Source organism: Mesoplodon bidens (assembly GCF_964165515.1).
Source record: "Mesoplodon bidens genome assembly, chromosome: 8".
Lineage (NCBI taxonomy): Eukaryota > Metazoa > Chordata > Mammalia > Artiodactyla > Ziphiidae > Mesoplodon > Mesoplodon bidens.
The window spans coordinates 8,653,098-8,676,043 of record NC_138165.1 but is presented as its reverse complement, the minus strand read 5'-3'; the positions used below and the strand labels follow the sequence as shown (position 1 = coordinate 8,676,043).

Below are 22,946 nucleotides of genomic sequence, written 5' to 3'. Positions count from 1 at the left end.
GCTAAAGGCTACTCTGGAGTGACACATGCACTTCCACTTGATGCTCATGGTCATGCCTAATTCCAAGTAAGAGTTGAGGGGAAGAGAACAGATTAAGTGTTGTCCTACCATGTATCAGAAAGTGATGACAGAAAGATTTAGTGAGGAGATGCAGGCTCCCCTCGTGTCACCAAATATTCAGTTCATTCTCCTTTTTACACAAAAAAATTACATTCTCATCACTAAGGGAGACAGCCCTAGAATCCCATTTTGTCAAAGTATCAAGCTAAAAGTCCATACTCTCTGGGTGACCTGTGAAGTCTCTACCTCAGTCCTAGATGTCTTCTTGCAATCTGGAGATCTTTGAACTAAAAAGTTAAACCTGCCCCCTCTGCCTGTCAACACACATTGGGGGCTGGGGCAGAAAAACAGCAATGAACACTCCTGCAATGAAAAATTGCAGGAGTTGGACAGCAAACACTGGTTTATAGATATGCTGAAATCCCATGGTGCAGATATTTGCAAGGACTACCTTCATTGAAGATGGGGATATTCTTTGGTTAAACACTGATTCTACTCCTTGGAAGAAACTCTCAAGGCCCTTGCTCTCTGCAGCCCTTGGTTCTGCTTTCTGAAAGGTGGTTCTTCACCTATTATCTTTATCCACATGCATAGTAGGCATTGGGGAATACACTCTCTTTGGGGCTGAGTAGCTTTCTCAGACCACTTCCTGAACACAGAAAGTTTCAGGGCCCAAAGATTAGGTTAATATTTATATGATCACAGATTGTTTAGTACATGCTGGAAGTTTCTTTGGCTGTAAGTCTCACAAGAACTAACTAGGTGTATTAGTCATGGTTCTCCAGAGAAACAGAACCAATAAGACGTATATGTAAAGAGAACGAGGATTTATTACAAGGAATTGGCTCACACAATTATGGAGGCTGAAAAATTCCACAATCTGCACACAGAAAGCTGGAGGACCAGGAGAGCCAGTGATGTAGTTACAGTCTGAATCCGAAGTCCTGAGAACCAGGAGGACCAATGGTGTAAATTCCAGCCCAAAAGCCAGCAAGCTCAAGACCCAGAATGAACCATTGTTTCAGTTCAAGTCTGAAGGCAGAAAAAAAAAAGATATCCTAGCTCAAGGCAGTCAGACAGAGGAAGTTCCCTCTTATTAGAGGGATGATTTGCCTTTTTGTTTTATTCAGGCCTTCAACTAATTGGATGAGGCCCACTCACATTAGGGAGGGCAATCTGCTTTACTCAGTCTACAGATTCAAATGCTAATCTTATCCAAAAACACTCTCACAGATACACCTGGAATAATGTTTGACCAAATATCTGGGCACTCTCTGGGGCATTCAAGTGGACACATAAAATTAACCATCACAATAGTACTACCTGCATTTTTTTTCCTAGTTATAATTCCTAGATTATGTTTTCATGTATGTGTGTGGTTTGTGTGTGTTTGCTTTCTCAACCCCATGATTCTCACTTTTGTTTTCTTGATTTATTTGTGGGTACCTTAAGTACAACAGGCTTCAGTGAAAAGCCATTGTCACCTCTTCTCTGAGTGATTTTGTTTAATTGAGGGATTTACTGGATACCACAACAGTACTCTGAGACATCTTAGTCCAATCATACTCTTGATTTGATCCTTGTAATAAGACTGAGTTCTAACCAATATTTGTTTTTCAAAGGCCTTTTTGGTTTTATGTTTTAGTTGTTGGGGTTAAGAAGCAGTTGTCATTTCCAAGCCTACAAATACATGGATTTCATTATTCTTTCTATTCTCTTTTATTTCTTTTTGAAAACTGGCCAATTGTCAGAGCTCATTTCTTTCATGTGATAACTCAGTATTACCATTCTGTTTTCCTCTTTCTTCCTCCAGTTACTGCAGATAATATTTTTACCAAATGTTTGCCATTGAATAAGATAGAAAACCATCCTTCCAGCTTTTGATATCAGTTTCCTTACCACCTGCCAAATGACCACTAAGAAAATGCAACATATGTTCAGTTATGGTCGTTGTCATTATTTTTGGTGGTGTTGTAATGTAAAACGCACTACTGGGCACTAATTTCTATAGCATTCAGCACAGGTGAGGTTAGGCTGCTATAACAAACAACCACCACCATTTTAGAAATTTGTAACAATATAAGACTATTTTCTGCTAAGACTACATGTTTGCTGTGGGGTGGCTGTGGGCTCTGTTCCACATTCTTCATTCCTGGACCCAGACTGACAATGCAGCCACCATCCCAAACACTGTCACTTGCCATGACAGAGGAAAAACAAGAATGAGTCTAATTGTGCAATGGCTCTCAAACATTTGCTGTGTGTTTAACTGGCCAAAGCAACTCACACAGATACAAATAAATCCTAAGGAGTGAATAAGGGCAATTTAATTGTGTGTCAGAGGAAGATAAGTGGAAATATTGGCTTAATAGTAGTATTGATTACCACACACTTCCTAACTGCATACATAACCTGACTTTTCCAAGAAAATTAAGTCCTTCATTTGGATGTGAGTTTTCAGTTTCTAATCCTCTGTCTAGATACACATTCACATTTTTACAGATAGGATAAGTGAAACTCTGAGGATTCATACAAAGAAACTCAGCAAGTGAGTTTCAGGACCTAATCCTCACTAAATTGCACAGAGCAATGTGTTGTTTTAGAAAAAACCCAGGCTTTGGTTTCAGTATGAACTGGGTTCAAGTCTCAACTACACAACTATGTTTCTGAGTTTATATAGCTAAGTTAGTTTACCTCTCTGAAATTCATGTTCTACATTTGCCAAATAGAAAGATATTAGAGCTTGCTATCCTTCATGAGCTGTTGTAAAGATAAAGCTTAAAAAATTATTGAAGGTGCTTCAACAATTCTACTGTTAAATTAACATTTGCTGCTGGAGTATGTCAGTTCGGTGTAGACAAGTCAGGTCTTGCTAGTTGAGCTTACACTTTCAAGGGCCCCTAAGCAAAATGTGATTGCTCTTGGCATGCGTGTGTTCTTGAAGTCTTAGTCTATAGGAAGTAACAGATTGTCTCATGAGAAGAGAGACTCAATTAGGCAACTAAGGAACAAAGAGGATTTTTTGTGCTCAATAGTAAAGGCTCAGTGTGACTTCAAATGTTTGCTTGAGGGGCTTCCCTGGTGGCGCAGTTGTTGAGAGTCCGCCTGCCGATGCAGGGGACACGGGTTCGTGCCCCAGTCTGGGAAGATCTCACATGCCGTGGAGCGGCTGGGCCCGTGAGCCATGGCCGCTGAGCCTGTGCGTCCGGAGCCTGTGCTCCGCAACGGGAGAGGCCACAACAGTGAGAGGCCCGCGTACCACAAACAAAACAAAACAAAACAAAACAAAACAAAACAAAATGTTTGCTTGAGGAAAGAGATCAGAGAATAAAATGCCACTTGGAGCCAGAGTCCTTTATTGTCTCCAAGCTCAAGGATCTCTGAAAACTGATTCTCCAAGGACTACCCTTCAGTTTGACTGAAGAGTGTGCTGACTATGCTACTTCCCAAAGGAACTTACTCATGAAATTTGAAGGGTGGGAGTCAAAATGAAATGATGCTGGGCTTTCTGATCTCTCTTGAAAAATCCATCTAAATTTTTTAAGAGTTAGGAATGAGGTACTTTCTTCTGAATTAACTGAATATTTCAGTCTGAAAGCAGTGGTTCTCATACAACTCCATAATTTTCCATAAGAATTAGTTGAGTGTATTAGAACACTGTGATTCAAAGATTCAGCCACCAAATTCCAAGAATTTGACTTGATGGTTTGGGGATCTGGCCTGGAAAGCTGTATGCATGAAGATCATGATTTGAGAAATTCTGGACCTACATCTCCCGATTTTGGCTGCAAATTAGAATCACCTGCCCAGTTCTTAAAATTGAACTGTGCCTGGGCTCCATCCCAAATATTTGAGAATTTCTGAGGGTGGGAGCCCAGGCACAGGAATTTTTTTAAAGCACCCAAGTGATTCTAATGTGTAGCCAGGGTTGAGAACCTCTGTATCTAGTCTAAAGAGATCTCTGTCAGGTTAAAGGATGCCATGCCAGTGTCCTGAAAGATATTTGATACAATAGGTTTCTCTTTACTTTTAGTATCACAGAAAATTAGAGTAGAAGGTATCTAATAGGACTAAGGTTTTTCAACTTAGAATGTCTGCATTGTTCTAACAGGGACAAAAAAAGGGTCAAGAAAGGAAATTTCCAGACCAGACTCTGGAGAAAAATGGTGCAAAGCTAACACCACTTCCCAATCATATCCATGCAGATCCTACCAATCTTTCAGCACTAACAAATCCCAAAACCCTCCTTCCACTCTTCATTTCTGTCCTCCTGGTTCTCCAAACTTGCCTCTCTGTGTTCAAATTCCTGCCCTCAACAGGGGTCTGAAAACTCTTTTTTTTAAGTTCAAATGCATTTCTTTTTAATTTATGCATATACCTATTTAAAATAGATCTTTATTGGAATACAATTGCTTCACAATACTGTGTTAGCTTCTGCTGTACAATAAAGTGAATCACCCATATGCATACATATAGCCCCATATCCCTTTCCTCTTGAGCCTCCCTCTCACCCTCCCTATCCCACCCCTCTAGGTTGTCGCAAAGCACAGAGCTGATCTCCCTGTGCTATGCAGCAGCAGCTTCCCACTAGCTATTTTAAATCTGGTAGTGTATATATGTCGCTGCTACTCTCATTCCATAGACCATTTTTCTCTCAACCAACTCTTATACCAGGTCTCTGCAAAGCCTTTTAAGTTATAAATTGAACTCCTAAAAGCTCATTCCTTTCTACAGATGTTCTGCTGCCATCTCATCCTAACTGCAATTTGGATTTTTCCTAGCCACACACTTCCCTAAAAAGCATCTCCAAAGGAGACCACTACTCCTATTCTTACCCTTTGAGTTACAATTCACATACTTATTGCACTGCACTGAAGCTTTCAGATAATTATTACACGGCTCTCATCTCTCAGTGAGTGAAATTTTCTGATTTAAATTGCACACCTATCATCTCAACATTGTGTTCAACTGATCACTTCCCTAAAACTTTGTGTTTAACTCAATATATACTGAGCATCTTTAAAAAGCTAGGTACCAGGATAGGCACTGTAAATAAGCATAATAGGATTTAAATTCTTTTTCTTGGAATTTAATTTTATTTTAATACAGCAGGTTCTTATTAGTTATTTATTTTATACATATTAGTGTATATATATATGTCAATCCCAATCTCCCAATTCATCCCACCATGACCACACCACCACTTTCATCCTTTGGTGTCCATATGTTTGTTCTCTACATCTGTGTCTCTATTTCTGCCTTGCAAACCAGTTCATCCGTACCATTATTCTAGATTCCACATATATGTTAATATTTGTTTTTCTCTTTCTGACTTACTTCACTCTGTATAACAGTCTCTAGGACCATCCACATCTCTACAAAAGACCCAATTTTGTTCCTTTTTATGGCTGAGTAATATTCCATTCTATATATGTACCACAACTTCTTTATCCATTCATCTATCGATGGGCATTCATCTGTTGATGTCCTGGCTATTGTAAATAGAGCTGCAATGAACATTTTGATACATGACTCTTTTTGAATTATGGCCTTCTCAGGGTATATGCCCAGTACTGGGATTGCTGGGTCATATGGTACTTCTGTTTTTAGTTTTTAAGGAACCTCCATACTGTCCTGCATAGCAGCTGTATCATTTTATATTCCCACCAACAGTGCAAGAGGGTTCTCTTTTCTCCACATCCTCTCCAGCATTTATTGTTTGTAGATTTTTTAAACATCTTTATTGGAATATAATTGCTTTACAATGGTGTGTTAGTTTCTGCTTTATAACAAAGTGAATCAGTAATATATATACATATGTTCCCATATCTCTTCCCTCTTGTGTCTCCCTCCCTCCCACCCTCCTGATCCCACCCCTCTAGGTTGTCACAGACCACCAAGCTGATCTCCCTGTGCTATGCGTCTGCTTCCTACTAGCTATCTATTTTATGTTTGGTAGTGTATATATGTCCATGCCACTCTCTCACTTTGTCACAGCTTACCCTTCCCCCTCCCCATATCCTCAAGTCCATTCTCTAGTAGGTCTATGTCTTTACTCCCATCTTACCCCTAGGTTCTTCATGACCTTTTTTTATTTTTATTTTTATTTTTTGATTCCATATATATGTGTTAGCATACAGTATTTGTTTTTCTCCTTCTGACTTACTTCACTCTGTATGACAGACTCTAGGTCCATCCACCTCACTACAAATAACTCCGTTTCATTTCTTTTTATGGCTGAGTAATATTACATTGTATATATGTGCCAAATCTTCTTTATCATCTGTTCATGGACACTTAGGTTGCTTCCATGTCCTGGCTATTGTAAATAGAGCTTCAATGAACATTTTGGTACATGACTCTTTTTGAATTATGGTTTTCTCAGGGTACTTGCCCAGTAGTGGGATTGCTGGGTCATATGGTAGTTCCATTTTTAGATTTTTAAGGAACTTACATACTATTCTGCATAGTGGCTGTATCATTTTACATTCCCACCAACAGTGCAAGAGAGTTCCCTTTTCTCCACACCCTCTCCAGCATTTATTGTTTGTAGATTTTTTGATGATGGCCATTCTGACTGGTATGAGTTGATACCTCATTGTAGCTTTGATTTGCATTTCTCTAATGATTAGTGATGTTGAGCATCCTTTCATGTGATTGTTGGCAATCTGTATATCTTCTTTGGAGAAATGTCTGTTTAGGTTTTCTGCCCATTTTTTGACTGTTTTTTGTTTGTTTGTTTGTTTGTTTTTTGTTTTTGCGGTACGCGGGCCTTTCACTGTTGTGGCCTCTCCCACTGCGGAGCACAGGCTCTGGACGCGCAGGCTCAGCAGCCATGGCTCATGGGCCTAGCAGCTCCACGGCATGTGGGGTCTTCCCAGACCAGGGCACGAACCTGTGTCCCCTGCATTTGTAGGCGGACTCTCAACCACTCTGCCACCAGGGAAGCCCTGTTTGTTTTTTTAATACTGAGCTGCATGAGTTGTTTATATAATTTGGAGATTAATGCTTTGTCCACTCATTCATTTGCAAATATTATCTCCCATTCTGAGGGCTGTCTTTTCAACTTGTTTATACTTTCCTTTGCTGTGCAAAAGCTTGGAAGTTTCATTAGGTCCCTTTTGTTCATTTTTTTTTTTAATTTCCATTACTCTGGAAGGCGGGTCAAAAAAGATCTTGCTGTGATTTATGTCAAACAGTGTTCTTCCTATGTTTTCTTCTAAGAGTTTTATACTGTCTGATCTTACATTTAGGTCTTCAATCCATTTTGAGTTTATTTTTGTGTATGGTGTTAGGGAGTGTTCTAATTTCATTTTTTTTTTTTTACATGTAGCTTCCAGTTTTCCCAGCACCACTTACTGAAGAGACTCTCTCTTCTCCATTGTATATCCTTGCCTCCTTTGTCATAGATTAGTTGACCATAGATGTGTGCGTTTATCTCTGGGCTTTCTATCCTGGTCCATTGATCTATATTTCTTTTAGTACCAGTACCATACTGTCTTGATTACTATAGCTTTGTAGTATAGTCTGAAGTCAATGAGTCTGATTCCTCCAGCTCTGTTTTCTTTCCCCTCAAGATTGTTTTGGCTATTCGGGGTCTTTTGTGTCTCCATACAAATTTTAAGATTTTTTTGCTTTGGTTCTGTAAAAAGTGCCACTGGTAACTTGATAGGGATTGCATTGAATCTGTAGATTGCTTTGGGTAGTATAGTCATTTTCACAATATTGATTCTTCCAATCCAAGAACATGGTATATCTCTCCATCTCTTTGTGTCATCTTTAATTTCTTTCATCAGTGTCTTATAGTTTTCTGAGTAGAGCTCTTTGACCTCCTTAGGTAGGTTTATTCCTAGGTATTTTATTCTTTTTGTTGTAGTGCTGAATGGGATTGTTTCCTTAATTTCTCTTTCTGATCTTTCATTGCTAGTGTATAGGAATGCAAGTGATTACTGTGCTTTAATTTTGCATCCTGCAATTTTACCAAATTCATTGATTAGCTCTAGTACTTTTCTGGTGGCATCTTTAGGATTATCTACATATATTGTCATGTCATCTGTGAAGAGTGAGAGTTTTACAACTTCTTTTCCAACTTGGATTCTTTTTATTTCTTTTTCTTCTCTGATTTCTCAGACTAGGACTTCCAAAACTATGTTGAATAATAGTGGAGAGCATAGACATCCTTTTCTTGTTCCTGATTTTAGAGGAAATGCTCTCAGTGTTTCACCATTGAGAATGAAGTTTTCTGTGGGTTTGTAGTATATTGCCTTTATTATGTTGAGGTAAGTTCACCCCTTTGCCCAAATTCTGGAGAGTTTTTATCATAAATCAGTGTTGAATTTTGTCAAAAGCTTTTTCTGCATCTATTGAAATGATCATATGGTTTTCATTCTTCAATTTGTTAATATGGTGTATCCCATTGATTGATTTGCATATATTGACGAATCCTTGCATACCTGGGATAAATCCCACTTGATCATGGTGTATGATCCCTTTAATGTGTTGTTGGATTCTGTTTGCTAGTATTTTGTTGAGCATTTTTGCATCCATATTCATCAGTGATATTGGTTTGTAATTTTCTTTTTTTTTTTTTTGTAGTATCTTTGCCTGGTTTTGGTATCAGGGTGATGGTGGCCTCGTAGAATGAGTTTAGGGGTGTTCCTTCCTTGGCAATTTTTTGGAAGAGTTTGAGAAGGATGGGTGTTAGCTCTTCTCTAAATGTTTGATAAAATTCAACTGTGTAGCCATCTGGTCCTATACTTTTGTTTGTTGGAAGATTTTTAATCACAGTTTCAATTTCATTACTTGTGATTGGTTGTTCAAATTTTCTATTTCTTCCTGGTTCAGTCTTGAAAGGTTATAACTTTCTAAGAATTTGTCCATTTCTTGCAGGTTGTCCATTTATTCGCATAGAGTTGCTTGTAGTAGTCTCTTAATGTGCTTTGTATTTCTGAGGTGTCCATTGTAACTTCTCCTTTTTCATTTCTAATTTTATTGATTTGAGTCCTCTCTCTCTTTTCCTTGATGAGTCTGGCTAAAGGTTTATTAATTTCAATTTTCTTCTCAAAGAACCAGCTTTTAGTTTTATTGATCTTTGCTAGGGTTTTCTTTGTTTCTATTTCATTTATTTCCACTCTGATCTTTATGATTTCTTTCCTTCTACTAATTTAGGATTTTGTTTGTTCTTCTTTCTCTAGCTTCTTTAGGTGTAAGGTTCAATTGTTTATTTGAGATTTTTCTTATTTCTTGAGGTAGGATTGCATTGCTATAAACTTCCCTCTTAGAACTCATTTTGCTGCATCCCAAAGGTTTTGAATTCTTGTGTTTTAATTTTCCTTTGTCTCTAGTTACTTTTGATTTCCTCTTTGATTTCTTCAGTGATCTCTTGGTTATTTAGTAATGTATTGTTTAGCCTCCATGTGTTTGTGATTTTTATGTTTTTTTCCCCCTTTATTTCTAATCTCATAGCACTGTGGTTGGAAATGATGCTTGATACCATTTCAATTTTCTTAAATTTATGGAGGCTTGATTTGTGACCCAAGATGTGATCTATCCTGGAGAATGTTCCGTGTGCACTTGAGAAGAAAGTGTACTCTGCTATTTTCAGATGGAATGTCCTAGAAATATCAATTAAATCTATCTGGTCTATTGTGTCATTTAAAGCTTGTGCTTCCTTATTAATTTTCTGTTTGGATGATCTGTCCATTGGTGTATGTGAGGTGTTATAGTCCACCACTATTATTGTGTTACTGTTGATTTCCTCTTTTAGAGCTGTTAGCATTTGCCTTACGTATTTAGGTGCTCCTATGTTGGGTGCATAAATATTTATAATTGTTATATCTTCCTCTTGGTTTGATCCCTTGATCATTATGTATGGTCCTTCCTTGTCTCTTGTAACATTCTTTATTTTAAAGTCTATTTTATCTGAAATGAGTATTGCTACTCCAGCTTTCTTTTGATTTCCATTTGCATGGAATATCTTTTTCCATCCCCTCACTTTCAGTCTGCATGTGTCCCTAGGTCTGAATTGTGTCTCTTGTAGACAGCATATATATATGTCTTGTTTTTGTATCCATTCAGTGAGCCTGTGACTTTTGGTTGGAGCATTTAATCCATCTACATTTAAGGTGATTATAGATATATATGTTCCTGTTACTATTTTCTTAACTGTTTTGGGTTTGTTTCTGTAGGTCCTTTTCTTCTCTTGTGTTTCCCACTTAGAGAAGTTCCTTTATCATTTGTTGTTGAGCTGGTTGGTGGTGCTGAACTATCTTAACTTTTGCTTGTCTGTAAAGCTTTTGCTTTCTCCGTCAAATCTGAATGAGATCCTTACTGGGTAGAGTAATCTTGTTTGTACCTTCTTTCCTTTCATCAGTTTAAAGATATCGTGCCACTCCCTTCTGGTTTGTAGAATTTCTGCTGAGAAATCAGCTGTTAACCTTATGGGAGTTCCCTTGTATGTTATTTGTCAGTTTTCCCTTGTTGCTTTTAATAATTTTTCTTTGTCTTTAATTTTTGTCAGTTTGGTTCTATGTATCTCAGAGTGTTTTTCCTTGGGTTTATACTGCATGGGACTCTCTGCACTTTCTGAACTACTTCCTTTCCAACCTTAGGGAATTTTTCGACTATAATCTCTTTAAATATTTTCTCAGGTCCGTTCTCTCTCTCTTCTCCTTCTAGGACCCCTATAATGTGAATGTTTGTGTGTTTAATGTTGTCCCAGAGGTCTTTTATGCTGACTTCATTTCTTTGCATTCTTTTTCTTTATTCTGTTCCATGACAGTGAATTACACCATTCTGTCTTCCAGGTCACTCATCTGTTCTTCAGCCTTGGTTATTCTGCTTTTGAGTTCTTCTAGTGTATTTTTCATTTCAGTTATTGTATTGTTCATCTTTGTTTGTTTGTTCTTTAATTCTAGGTCTTTGTCAAACATTTCTTGCATCTTCTCCATCTTTGCCTCCATTATTTTTCCAAGGTCCTGTATCATCTACCATTATTCTAAATTCTTTCTCTGGAAGGTCTCCTATCTCCACTTCATTTAGTTTTTTTGTTTTGTTTTGTTTTGTTTTTTGGTTTTATCTTGTTCCATCATCTGGTACATAGTCCTCTGCCTTTTCATTTTTTCTATCTTTCTGTGAATGTGGTTTTCATTCCACAGGCTGCAGGATTAGTTTAAGGAGTGTCCAGAGGAAGAGAACCAGATACAGTTTTCTTGACATAAGAGAAACTTAGGCCTAAGGCACTTTGTGATACAAGCCTGGCCACAATGCCCACCATACAGAAGAACAAGTCTCAGTAGTTAATGATTTTAAGGGAACAAAAGAATGTAAGAACAAACAGCTATTACCAAGCCAGGAAAATAATGTAATAATATCAGAGACAATAAATCAGTTACAAGGACTCCCAGTTCTTTTTCAAAATTAAAGGTTAGCCTGAAGCACATTCTTGAGCTGTTTTGAAGGGTTTAGACCTTCTTGAGTATTCAACCACCAGAGTAACTGGAGCCAGAATTGATAATCCTGATCTTTGCTGGTCTTCGAGACTCCAATCAACTAGAGCCTGGACTATGTCAATCTAGAATGACCTTGGCCTCAGTTCTATGCTGACATCTCCTCTTCACCATGTAAGCACAGGTAGGACTCACTCTACCTGAATGACTATACCCAGCCCTCAAGAATATGCATGCACTCTTAGCTTAAAACTTCCTAATTTTGCTGTTTGGAGAGACACGGCTTTAGAAAATATCCCCAGTGTTCTCCTTACTTGTTGCAAGTAATAAAATACTTCCTTTTCCCATTCTTTGACTTAGTTGTGCATTTGACTTGACACCCACCAAGAGGTAAATCCAGTTTTCAGGTAACAGTATAACATGTAATAGAATGAACATCTGAGTACTGGCCACTTTGCTTAAGAAATACAATATTAAAAATACAGTTGAAAGCCCTATAGATACCAGTCTAATTGCATTTGCATCACTCATCTTCCTTCCCCAAAGCTGACAACAGATAGAGCTGGGGTTGGAATGGCTCTTCAGAGTTGTCTCCAATTGAGATAAGAGGCCAGGCTTTTGTACCCCTGCATTTTTTCAAGTTCTCATGAAATATGTATGCAACTTAACTTTATATGAGGCCTTAAAGTGACTTATATTGTGGATCTATTTCATCATGTACTAGTCATTAGTGACGAGGGGGACTTTTTCTGGAAAAACCTGAGGCAGCATGGTTTGACAGAATGTTAATTTCTTTGGGATTTTCCAGAACACAACAAGAGTATAAATTTTAGTTTTAAACCTGTGTGGGGCTAGAACTTGGAATTTTAATGTTCTTACATGTTCTTCAGCTGATGCTTATAAAAAATTATGGAACGATTTGAAAACCACTGCTATAATAGTGAAGCATCCAATTAATTCAGAAGAAAGTACCTCACTCCTAACCCTTATAAAGTTTGATGAATTTCCCAGGAGGGATAAAAATGAAGCATAACATCACTTCATTTGACTCCCACCCATAAAATTCCATGAGTTCAATGTGCTCCTTTGAGATTTAGTATAGTCAGCATGCTTTTCAGTCTAATCTAAGAGTGGTCTTTGAAGAACTTGTTTTCATGCCTGAGGTCACTGAGATAGATGTCCTTCCACATCCCTTCATTGTCATGGATCAAAGAATCCCATTAATAAGGATCTAGCCTACCATTTGAGTACAGATATATATCTCTGTTGGAATAAATGTGCTTGACGGAGGACAGACAATGAAACTCCCAAGGAAAATCGTTCCGAGACAAGAAGTTTGAGTGTCTGGACTAAGTGGTAAGAACAGAATATAAAGTAGCTGGTAGTTCTAGCTGTGGTATGAGGTGGGCCTGGCTGTCTGACTCTCTCTTGATCTAGTCCCCTCTCCACCCCCCTGCCCCAGAGCACCTGTGTGCCATGAGAGCAGAGATCACCAGCTGAAAAGAACCATGTCCCAGGTGCCCATCAGCTTTGCTGTGGTTGACCCCTCTGAAAGAGCTGGCAATGATAACAGAAGCATGGTGGAGAGGGAGGGGATCCTGAAGATAAGTGGTCTGGATGGGGCAGTAATGAAGCCATCAGCTTGCCATCCTCATTCATGTGGGAACACACCCTCATGCCTCACCCCTGTCCTCATCTCAGACTTCCATGACCCTTCCCTGGTGCTTTTGGAAGAAGTAACTGGTGTGGATATTCCAGGAAAAGAGTGAATATCATGCTGTTTGGGCTTGTGTCATTCAGATTTTTACTCATTAGTGAATTAAACCTGGAACATACTGGCTAACATTTAATCCAAGATTATTCTGAATTCTTTTGCAGTCCCCACATATATCAAATTTGAAATCACTACTCCTAGGAAATATTAAGGCTAGTGGAAATAAAGCCATCTATTGTGCTCTTTCCCAACCTACAGCTTCTCTCCATCTTCAGGCATTGTCATCTGTTCTTCTATTAGATGAGACTTGTTTTTCTTCTCCTTTTCAGGAGGATAGTCCCTCTTGTCATGCCTTCCCATTTGCCTCCTTTAGGATCTTTTTCTACTAATAATTCCCTTTCTCTCGCACATTAAATTTTTCTGTTCTTTTCTGGCAATTTTCCTCGGCTAATACATAGGTTTAAGCCTATAGATCCTAAAAGCAAACAAAAGACCAAAATGAAAGGTTGCATCCACTCATAGAGTAGGAGTTCCTTGGATACTGGTGAAACCAAGCAGGACCCTGTGGGGTTCCTGGGCATGGAAGCCTTTCAAACAGTTGCTAATCAGGGAAGTGAGGTGATGAAAAGACATGGGAGGAGCAGCCAAGAAATAATAGTGCAGCCTTGGGGTAGGGTCCTGGTTCTGCTTCAAGGGATACACATAACAATATCTTTGGGCTCTTTACAGAACTAAAATCCCCAACAAATGGAAGGTGTTAGCATTCTTCATTCCAGAGAAGATCATAGTTTGATAAACTCCAGAAGTTCATCAAGAGACCACCCGAGGCCAGGTTAAAGGAACCGGAGAAGCTCATTAGGACGAGACCACCTGAGGCCAGATTAAAGTAGTGCAGGCCGAGCTTCCGCCTGTCGCCCCAAGATGGCGGACACAATGAACCGGCGCCACGCCGGTTGGCCCTGAGGCGACCGTGAGGAGGACCGGTCTGCGAGACCCCATAGTCCCGGCAGAGAAGAGTGTTGCACAAGCAGGAAGAGGAAGAGGAGGAGGTGGCCCGACTGTCGGCCGCTCTCCAGCCCGCCGCCGGCGCGGCGCCGCACCCGCCCCGCCCGGGTCGGCCCCTCGGCAGCCCGCCCGTTCGCCGAGCTCCGCCCCGGCTCTGCGCCGCTGCCGCCTCCAGCAGCCGCCGCCTTGAAGCTGACCGACAGCGTGCTGCGGAGCTTCCGCGTCGCCAAGGTGTTCCGCGAGAACTCGGACAAGATTAACTGCTTCGACTTCAGCCCCAACGGCGAGACGGTCATCTCGAGCAGCGACGACGACTCCATCGTGCTCTATGACTGCCAGGAGGGCAAACCAAAGAGAACCCTGTACAGTAAGAAATATGGAGTGGACCTCATCAGATACACTCATGCAGCAAACACAGTCCTTTACAGCTCTAACAAAATAGACGATACTATCCGTTACCTGTCCTTGCATGACAACAAATACATCAGATACTTTCCTGGACATAGCAAAAGGGTGGTGGCCTTGTCCATGTCACCTGTGGATGACACTTTCATTTCTGGGTCTCTTGATAAGACCATTCGGCTCTGGGACCTCCGGTCTCCTAACTGCCAGGGTCTCATGCATTTACAGGGCAAGCCAGTTTGTTCTTTTGATCCAGAAGGATTAATTTTTGCTGCAGGTGTCAATTCTGAAATGGTCAAACTTTATGATCTTCGCTCTTTTGATAAGGGGCCATTTGCAACATTTAAGATGCAGTATGATCGGACTTGTGAGTGGACAGGACTTAAGTTCAGCAATGATGGCAAACTCATCCTCATCTCCACCAATGGCAGCTTCATCCGTCTGATCGATGCATTCAAGGGAGTGGTGATGCATACGTTTGGGGGTTATGCCAACAGCAAAGCCGTCAGTCGTTTACTCCAGACTCGCAGTTTATTATGATTGGTTCAGAGGATGGCAAGATCCATGTCTGGAATGGAGAGAGTGGTATAAAAGTAGCTGTGTTGGATGGCAAACACACAGGCCCCATTACCTGTTTGCAGTTCAACCCCAAGTCATGACCTTTGCCAGTGCTTGTTCCAACATGGCCTTCTGGTTGCCCACCATTGATGACTGACCTGCATAGTGCTTGGCTGTTTTCTGTACAGCGAGGGTGGCCAGTAGGAAAAAACTCAGAGGGAACTAAGATAATAGTGAGATTGGATCATTTGACTGGGCTGGAGAGCATCCTTCCACATGGCCTTCCCAAGGATGTGCTGTACCTTTGGTCAAAAGAAAAAAATTACTTTGCCAAGCTTCTTCAAAAGGACTCTTGGTGCGACAGATTCAATCGGGACTCAGATTTTCCAGCTGTCACTGCACCGAGCTCCTCCAGAGGAGTGACCAGACTCGTGACTAGGGTATAGTGGGGCCCTCAAGACACCTTCAGTTTTGAATGTATTTGCTGCTGAGAAGTCGGTGAAGTTGTTAATTCTGCACAGCCCTTTGCCCACCCCCATAAATGCGTGGGAAGCCACAGTTCTGGTTTTGAGATGCTAGGGCAGCTCAGTGCCCCTTGCCCTCACCCTGCATGTCTTGTTACTGGTTCTCCCTGTGTCATTGTGGCATTATCCACAACCATCATGTTACTTAGGTGCCAAATATTTACAGAAATAAGTCTCCATATATCTTAGGGTCAGAAAGGGACAGATACAGAAGGACCTTGCTTGCCAGGAAGCCTTGCAAGTTAGTCATGTGAGGGTGGATGATCTGGGTGTGCCTTAGGCTCTGGGTGAGGGAGGAGGGGTAGCAGATGAGTTCCTAGGGCTGGGAGGTTTAGCAGCAGCTTGGTGTGGTGCCCTGTCATCAAAACTAACTCACAGTCCTTCTGGGTGCCTGCCAAGTTTGGTTGTATACAGAAGCAAGGTGGGCGTCTATTTTTGTACATGAGATACATCACGCTTTTCTGTGGGCCAGTATTGTGGAGTGAGTCTGAGTTGTTTACACTGATGCCTTCCCTGCCCACCACAAGTTGTGTACATAGTCTCCAGATGATACCACCCCTTCCCCAGCTCCCAACCAGGAGCTGGCTCTAGGCTTGTGTTATATTTAGCCTTTTTATATATGACTTGGGATTTCTGTTGTTTGTATTTTAGCACAGTGTGTGTACACCTTCATTTAAATATATCATGTCTGTGCATACATATATGTATGCATGTGTGTGTGTGTGTGTGTGTGTGTGAGAAGGAGACAGAGTCCTCGGCCCCAGGAGAAAGACTGCATTCTTGCTAATAGTGTTTGTCACAAGTGTTAGTCTTCCCTATTACCTTTTTCCCTGTGGGAGACTGAACAAAAGCAAAGCTTTTGAGTGTTTGCTGTCCCCATGGCAGCTAAGTGAGGGTCTTGGAATGAGTCCCTTGTGTTCCTCAAGCCGCACTTTGGGGCCTTCTCTGCAGTATTAGCCCCCTTTTTGCCCAGTGATGCTCTGTCTGCGCCTGTATGTATGTGACAGTCACTTTTGCATGCCTTTTGTGTCTGGCTCCCAGCATTTGGGGACAGGATGCTGGAACCAGAGCATTTTCAGCTTGTCTGAGGCTTCTTTGCCAATTATAGGCCACTCCTGTTTACCTGGTATGTCTGCTTTCTTAACTTCTTTTCCTTGCCTTCTCCTGGGAGAGGGAAGATTCCTAATCGGGGTTGAGGTGAGCTGCTGCAGGTAGCTCATTGCCTTTCCCCTGCATGGCCTTCTTAGAGCAGGACAAGTGGCGTATTATTTTACTAAGTTCCCAAACATCTAAGCAAGTAACACATTCCCTGCAGGTCCAGAAACAGGTTCAACAAGGTTCTGTTTGACTTGCCCAAGAGTACCTAGCTGCTAGTGGGGAAAGCAAGCCATTACTGCCTCTGTTCAGCAGCAGGAATAGGCTGTGAATTGCTACAATTACTGTTTTGTTTTGCTTTTTTAGCAGTTCCTTTTTGGCTTGTTCCTTAACCTTAAAAGCAAGGGGCATATGTCTTTCCCAGACATGGGCTGGAATCTGCAGCTTCTGAGGTGCCACACACCGTATAGCTCTGCATTCTCAGAGTGGAGGGACTTTTAGAAACCAAGTGATCTGAGCTGTTACTGCCCACCCCTGGCTTTCCAGGGTAGAAAATTCATGGTAGGACTAACTGTTCAGAGAAAGTACTTGGAACTGCAGGTTAATAAGAAAGCCTGCATAATTAACATATCTGTACCCAGAGCAGCCACCACGCATGACTTGTCTATCAGCAGGAAAATGATTTGTATTGAGTTCCTGTGTGTCCAAAGCTGAGGCACCATGTCCTTTGAAAATATGCACTGCACTGCTTCTATTTATGGGGACCTATGGCTGCAGAGCTGGCTCCTGAGTTGGGAAGGAGAGAGAAAGATGCAGCTGGAAGTGACCGAAGATGATGTTGTAGTGGGAAAAGGCAGAATTAAGGGAGAAAAGAGTCTGTGGGTCAGAGAGGCTGAGGAGCATCAGGGCTGCAAGGACACCCTCAGTAGGAGCCAGAGGTGCTTAAGCTCTCCTGGGGGTGGGGGGCGTACCACACTCTCAAGAATCAGGGCCAAAGCCTCTGATTTATATGCGACAGTGACAGTGCACTGCTCAACCACCAGCCAGTGGGGTATTTTTTTTTTTTAAGAAAACCGTTGTGATCATAATTAATGCTTATCAAGAAAAATCTGGGGATTTTAAAAAGAATCAATTTGCCACCCAAATGTTACCACTGCTAATCTTTTGGTGTTTAGTGTCCCTCTAGACATTTCTGTGCATAGATTTCTGGTGTTTTTACATAGTTGTTATTCTACTGTATATACAATTTTATGTCCTTTTTGTACTTAACATATAAACGTTTTTTCCATGTTATCTGTCTTAAACAGAAAAAAATTAAAATAAAAATAAAAAAATAAAGTAGTGCAGGCCCTGCACACACCCTAATCCTTAGCAACCCCACCCTTGAACCATTGCTATAAAACTCTTCACCAAATCCTCCCAAGTTGGGACACACAGTTTTTGAGGGGCACGAGCCCCCTGTATCTCCCTTTGCCTGGCAAAGCAATAAAGCTTTTCTACTTCACCCAAAAGTCCTCTCCCAGATTCAATTCGGCACCAGTGCACAGAGGCCGAGTTTTCGGCATCACTGGTAATCACTTCGTTATTCATTCTCCCTATGGTTTCCCTTCTTAAAAAGACTAGGGAGGGACTCCATCCCAGTCATATGCCACAGGGCAGAGTGAAGGATCCAAAGTGTACATGCCTTTAATTCACAGTTGTGGTAAAACACAGAGTCACCAAAGCCAAGGGTTGGTCCAGGAATTAATTGGAATGCATAGCAGGAAGAAATCCAATAGCCAGTTTCCCAAATTTGAAAGATGCCATTCTAAAGTAGAGGTAAGTTCAAACGAGTACCAGCCAGAAAGCCCAGGTGGTCCTGAGAGTGAAGTTCAGGAGAATAGCAGTAATTCTGGAGCCAGCATGGAGCTACTACTGCACGTGATTTGTCCCTGGTGTCCAGGCTTTCAGGTGCCCATCCAAAATCATTAAAGGCAAAACAAGAAGTAGAAAAGAAAGGGAATATTGGAACTTGATCTTTGGGCTTGTTGCTATTTCTATTTTTCTGCTAAGAAAGACTCAAGTCCAAGACTCAGGTGGTCCAAATTCGCATGTGCATGTATCAGCTGATTCATTGACAGGCATGTGGATTGCAAGCAAAAGGGTTGGCTTAAGGTTAATCCTGACTAATAATGAGTCCTACATTTTAATTTTTTTCTTAATCTTTTTATCTAGATCTTCTCTCTAGAATCAAGATGAATTTCCCTTTAACCTGCTCAGTGCCCTAATGGTTACATTTTGTAAAATTCCTCCCTTTATTGCCCAGAAGATATGAATGAAAAGGATTCACAAGTGCTAACATCATTGAAAATGTGAATTCTGAGAAGAGGAGGGATACCGGAGGCCTGATCCTCTCAATGAAAACTATTATAAATATCCCTAAAAAGAAAAACATTCAGATTTAAACAAGCAAACACATACACGGCAATAGCATCCAAATTCTACTTGGGGTAAGATCTTATGTAGGAATAATTTTAGTTCTCAAGGCTGCTTTAGTCTAGGAAAAACAACTGAATCTACATACCGTCTCTCTTTTTATTTCAAGGAGATAATCTCTATATTTCCCTCGTCAAAACTTTCAACAAGCCACTGTTCTTCTAAACATACTACCTGTCAGCAGCGAGCTTTGATTCCTGTGGTGTTGATCTTCAGCTCAGACATGAGCTTATTTTTGAAAAACAAAAGTACATGTTAGTGCATCTTAGCTGCCAGAGTTACTGCTCATTTTCTCTGAAAGCACAGATTCCTCACCTCAGTCTCACTCTCAGCAGGCCTTATTATTCAAAATGCATAATCTCCTCTTCCATTATCAGAAAACTGCTTGGAGAAAACCAGACATTTTTAACTTGCCAGTTCCTTCACAGCCCCACTCAGCTTTCTCTGATGGTGGCGACTGAAAAACTCCTTGGTGAGACCAAGGTCGGAGTCTGTTAATGTCGCTGATGGGGGGCTCTTCTGAGCACCTGTTACCAGGTGTACTCCCTGCCACTGTGCCTTTGTAGGGGGGCCTGATGACAAGGGCATCTCAAAACTTCTTTTTCTTATAACAAGATATTGCATATAGTTCCCTGTGCTACACAGTAGGACCTTGTTTTTTATCTACTTTATATGCAGTAGTGTGTATATGTTAATCCCAAATTCCTACTATCCCTCCTCCCCCGTTTCCCCTTTCATAACCACAAGTTTGTTTTCTATGTCTGTAAGTCTGTTTCTGTTTTGTAAATAAGTTCACTCATATCATTTTTAGATTCCACAAATAAGTGATATAAAAAGATATTTGTCTTTGTCTGACTTACTATCTTAGTATGAATCTCTAAGTCCATCCATGTTGCTGCAAGTGGCATTATTTCATTCTCTTTATGTCTAATATTCCATATTCTTCTTTTAGTGAGGGTTCAAGAGAACCTCAGAGATTCGTGTTGCCTGACAAAATGTAGCAGTATGAGACTAGATGGGCTGAAAAGCTGAGGGCTTTTAAAACGGAAATTGTAGGAGTGTGGGAAGGTATGGAAAAGATCTGCAAAAAATGTTAAAAATCTCTCTCCTCCTCTCTCTGTCTCTGTGTCTCTCTTGTTTTCCACCTCCTCCCACCCCACCCTACATTATTCATTTTTCTAAAATCTATATATTGTATGGAGATGCCAAGAATGCGTCAGAATCCAATTTAAAATTTTGAGTTCCCTTCTCACAGGAAGAGATAAGTTATTTAAAATCTTTCCTCGGATCTGCCCTCCGTCCCTTCTGGACCTCTGGACCCAACATTTGTACAAATTACTTTCCGTCTCTTACTCATTTTAGCTACCTAATTTTTCTGATTCTTATCATCAGCAAGCTTCTTTCCCCATGACCAAATCAAATGATAACCTCTGCTGACCCCAACTTCACGTAAGGCTGTGAGTGTATGTGTGTTTGTGGACTCAAAGGATATAAAACAGTATAGGAAAATCTCTATTCCCACATTATTTCTGAGTTTAGTGAGGGGTGGTTACATGAACTAATCCTTACATGAGCACCAGGAGGGAAGCACCATTATCATGGTACTTGATACAGGAAGTACATGAGGAAATGGGGGCTCACACAGTTTAAGGGATGTATCGCTATTCATGCTTAGAGCCATATTTTGAATTTGTTTGCTGATTGCAAAACATTTGCTTTTTCCCATTCACCATACTGTTCTAAGGGATACATACACAAAGTTAAACACAGGAGGGCAAATTGAAAATCACAGTTCAAGGAAACAGTCGCTCTCATAATGCTTCTTGTACACACTTATATGCCAGAGGACTGGTACAGGCAACAGTCCCTACAGTTCATGTGTTTAATCCCCACGTTGGCATCAGCTACAGCAGTGAAGATGGGAAGGAGGAAAGAAATGTGAAAACCTATTCAGAAGGAGTGATCCAAGACTAAAGGATGCGTAGAAAGCTTTTCTCAAACAAAAGTTAACCAAGAAGTTATGGGTTTTGTTTTGTTTTATTTTGTTTTTCTGTGTCATGCTCAGACGTTAAATTGCACAGAGAATGAGACAGAAGACAGCAAAGAAAATTTACATTAAAGAAAAATGGATTTGTTTTTTTTCATCAAAACACATGTTATTGTTTCTAGTAGCCATTCGATATAAGAAATAAAGTTATAGAAATATCCTTGATGGAGTCCCTGCTTCAACGACTGTAAACTCAAGAGACTGAGAACATTTTCCAACTGTCGTAATTTTTCTGATAAACAGAATTGAACCATCTACTGGTCTAGGCTCAGAGCACACTAGGAAGTAAACCAACATCAGACATCAGTAGAGGGAGCAGATAGGAGGTGCTTTATGGTATCTGGGATTAAACCAGTTGGCTTTCCTAAAATAATTTTCAAGTAAATTACATCAAATCATTTATTATTCAATTATTTAATGCCTACATGAGCTAGATCTGGTGATAAAACAGTCAAAGAGACAGATATGTAGTATATTAACTAATGATCTTTCGAAGATGTCTATGATCTAATCCCTTGTGAATATGTTATATTATGTGGAAAAGGTACTTTACAGATGTGATTAAGGCTAATGGCCTAGAAATGTAAATAGTCTGTTTGGGCTGCATTAACAAGATACCAGAGGCCTGTGACTTAAACATCAGAAATTCATTTTCTCACAGTTCTAAAGGCTGGAAGTCCAAGATCAAGGTTCCATCACGGTTGGTTTCTGGTGAGACCTCTCTTCATGGTTTGTAGAAAGCTGCTGTCTCACGTTGTCCTCACATGGCCTCTTCTCTGTGTGTGCTCAAAGAGAGAGAAAGAGATCTCTGATGTCTCTTCTTCTTCTTGTAAGGACCCCAGGCCTATCAAGTGAGGGTTCCAGCTTTATGGCAGTATTTAACTTCCTTGAAGCCCCTATCTCCAAATACAGTCACATTGGAGGTTTGAGATTGAACATATGAGTTTTGGGGAAGCACAAATCAGTCCATAACAAATAATATCCTGAGTTATCCAGGTGGGTCCAGTCTAATCACATGAGCCCTTAAAAGCAGAGACTCTTCCTTGGCTGAAGTCAGAAAGATGGAGTGGAAAAGGAAGGGAGGAATGATTTGAAGCATCAGAGGAATTCAACCTGCTGTAGTTGGCTTTGAAGATGGAAGGGGCCATGAGCCATAGAATGCAGGTGGCTTTTAGAAGATAAGAATGACCCTTGTGACAGGAACTCAGTCCTATAACCACAAGGAACTGAATTCTGTCAACAACCTGAATGAGTCTGGAAGCATATTATCTCCCTGAGCCTCCAGAAAGGAGTACATACAGCTCTGCTGATACCTTAATTTCAGCTTTGAGACTCAGAGCAGGGAAACCAGCTGAACCCACTGGATTTCTGACATACAGAACTGTGAGACAATAAATTTGTGTTGTTATAGCCTGCAAAGTTTGTAGCAACATGTTATAGCAGCAATGGAAAACTAATATAGATATGATCCCTTCTGTCCTAGAGCTTATATTCTAGTGGGCAAGATAACAATAGAGTAAGTTGACAAAATAATTGCAAAATGTAAAATAATTGCTCTGTGAAAAGTAAGCAAACAGATGAAACAGAGAATGTCCTAGGGGACCTATGTTTTAAGATCT

General features: G+C 40.5%; 1 protein-coding gene across 1 annotated transcript; it reads left to right on the top strand.

The window, feature by feature from the left end:
• Nucleotides 1–13,015: 13,015 nt before the first annotated feature.
• Nucleotides 13,016–18,055, top strand: LOC308621785 (WD repeat-containing protein 82-like; the record flags this gene model as incomplete). Its single annotated transcript, XM_081242519.1, is given in 4 exon segments — nucleotides 13,016–13,250; nucleotides 14,186–15,133; nucleotides 15,136–15,279; nucleotides 15,282–18,055. Coding segments are annotated over 4 exon segments (1,389 nt in total). The 3' UTR covers nucleotides 15,344–18,055.
• Between the last annotated feature and the right edge of the window lie 4,891 nt (nucleotides 18,056–22,946).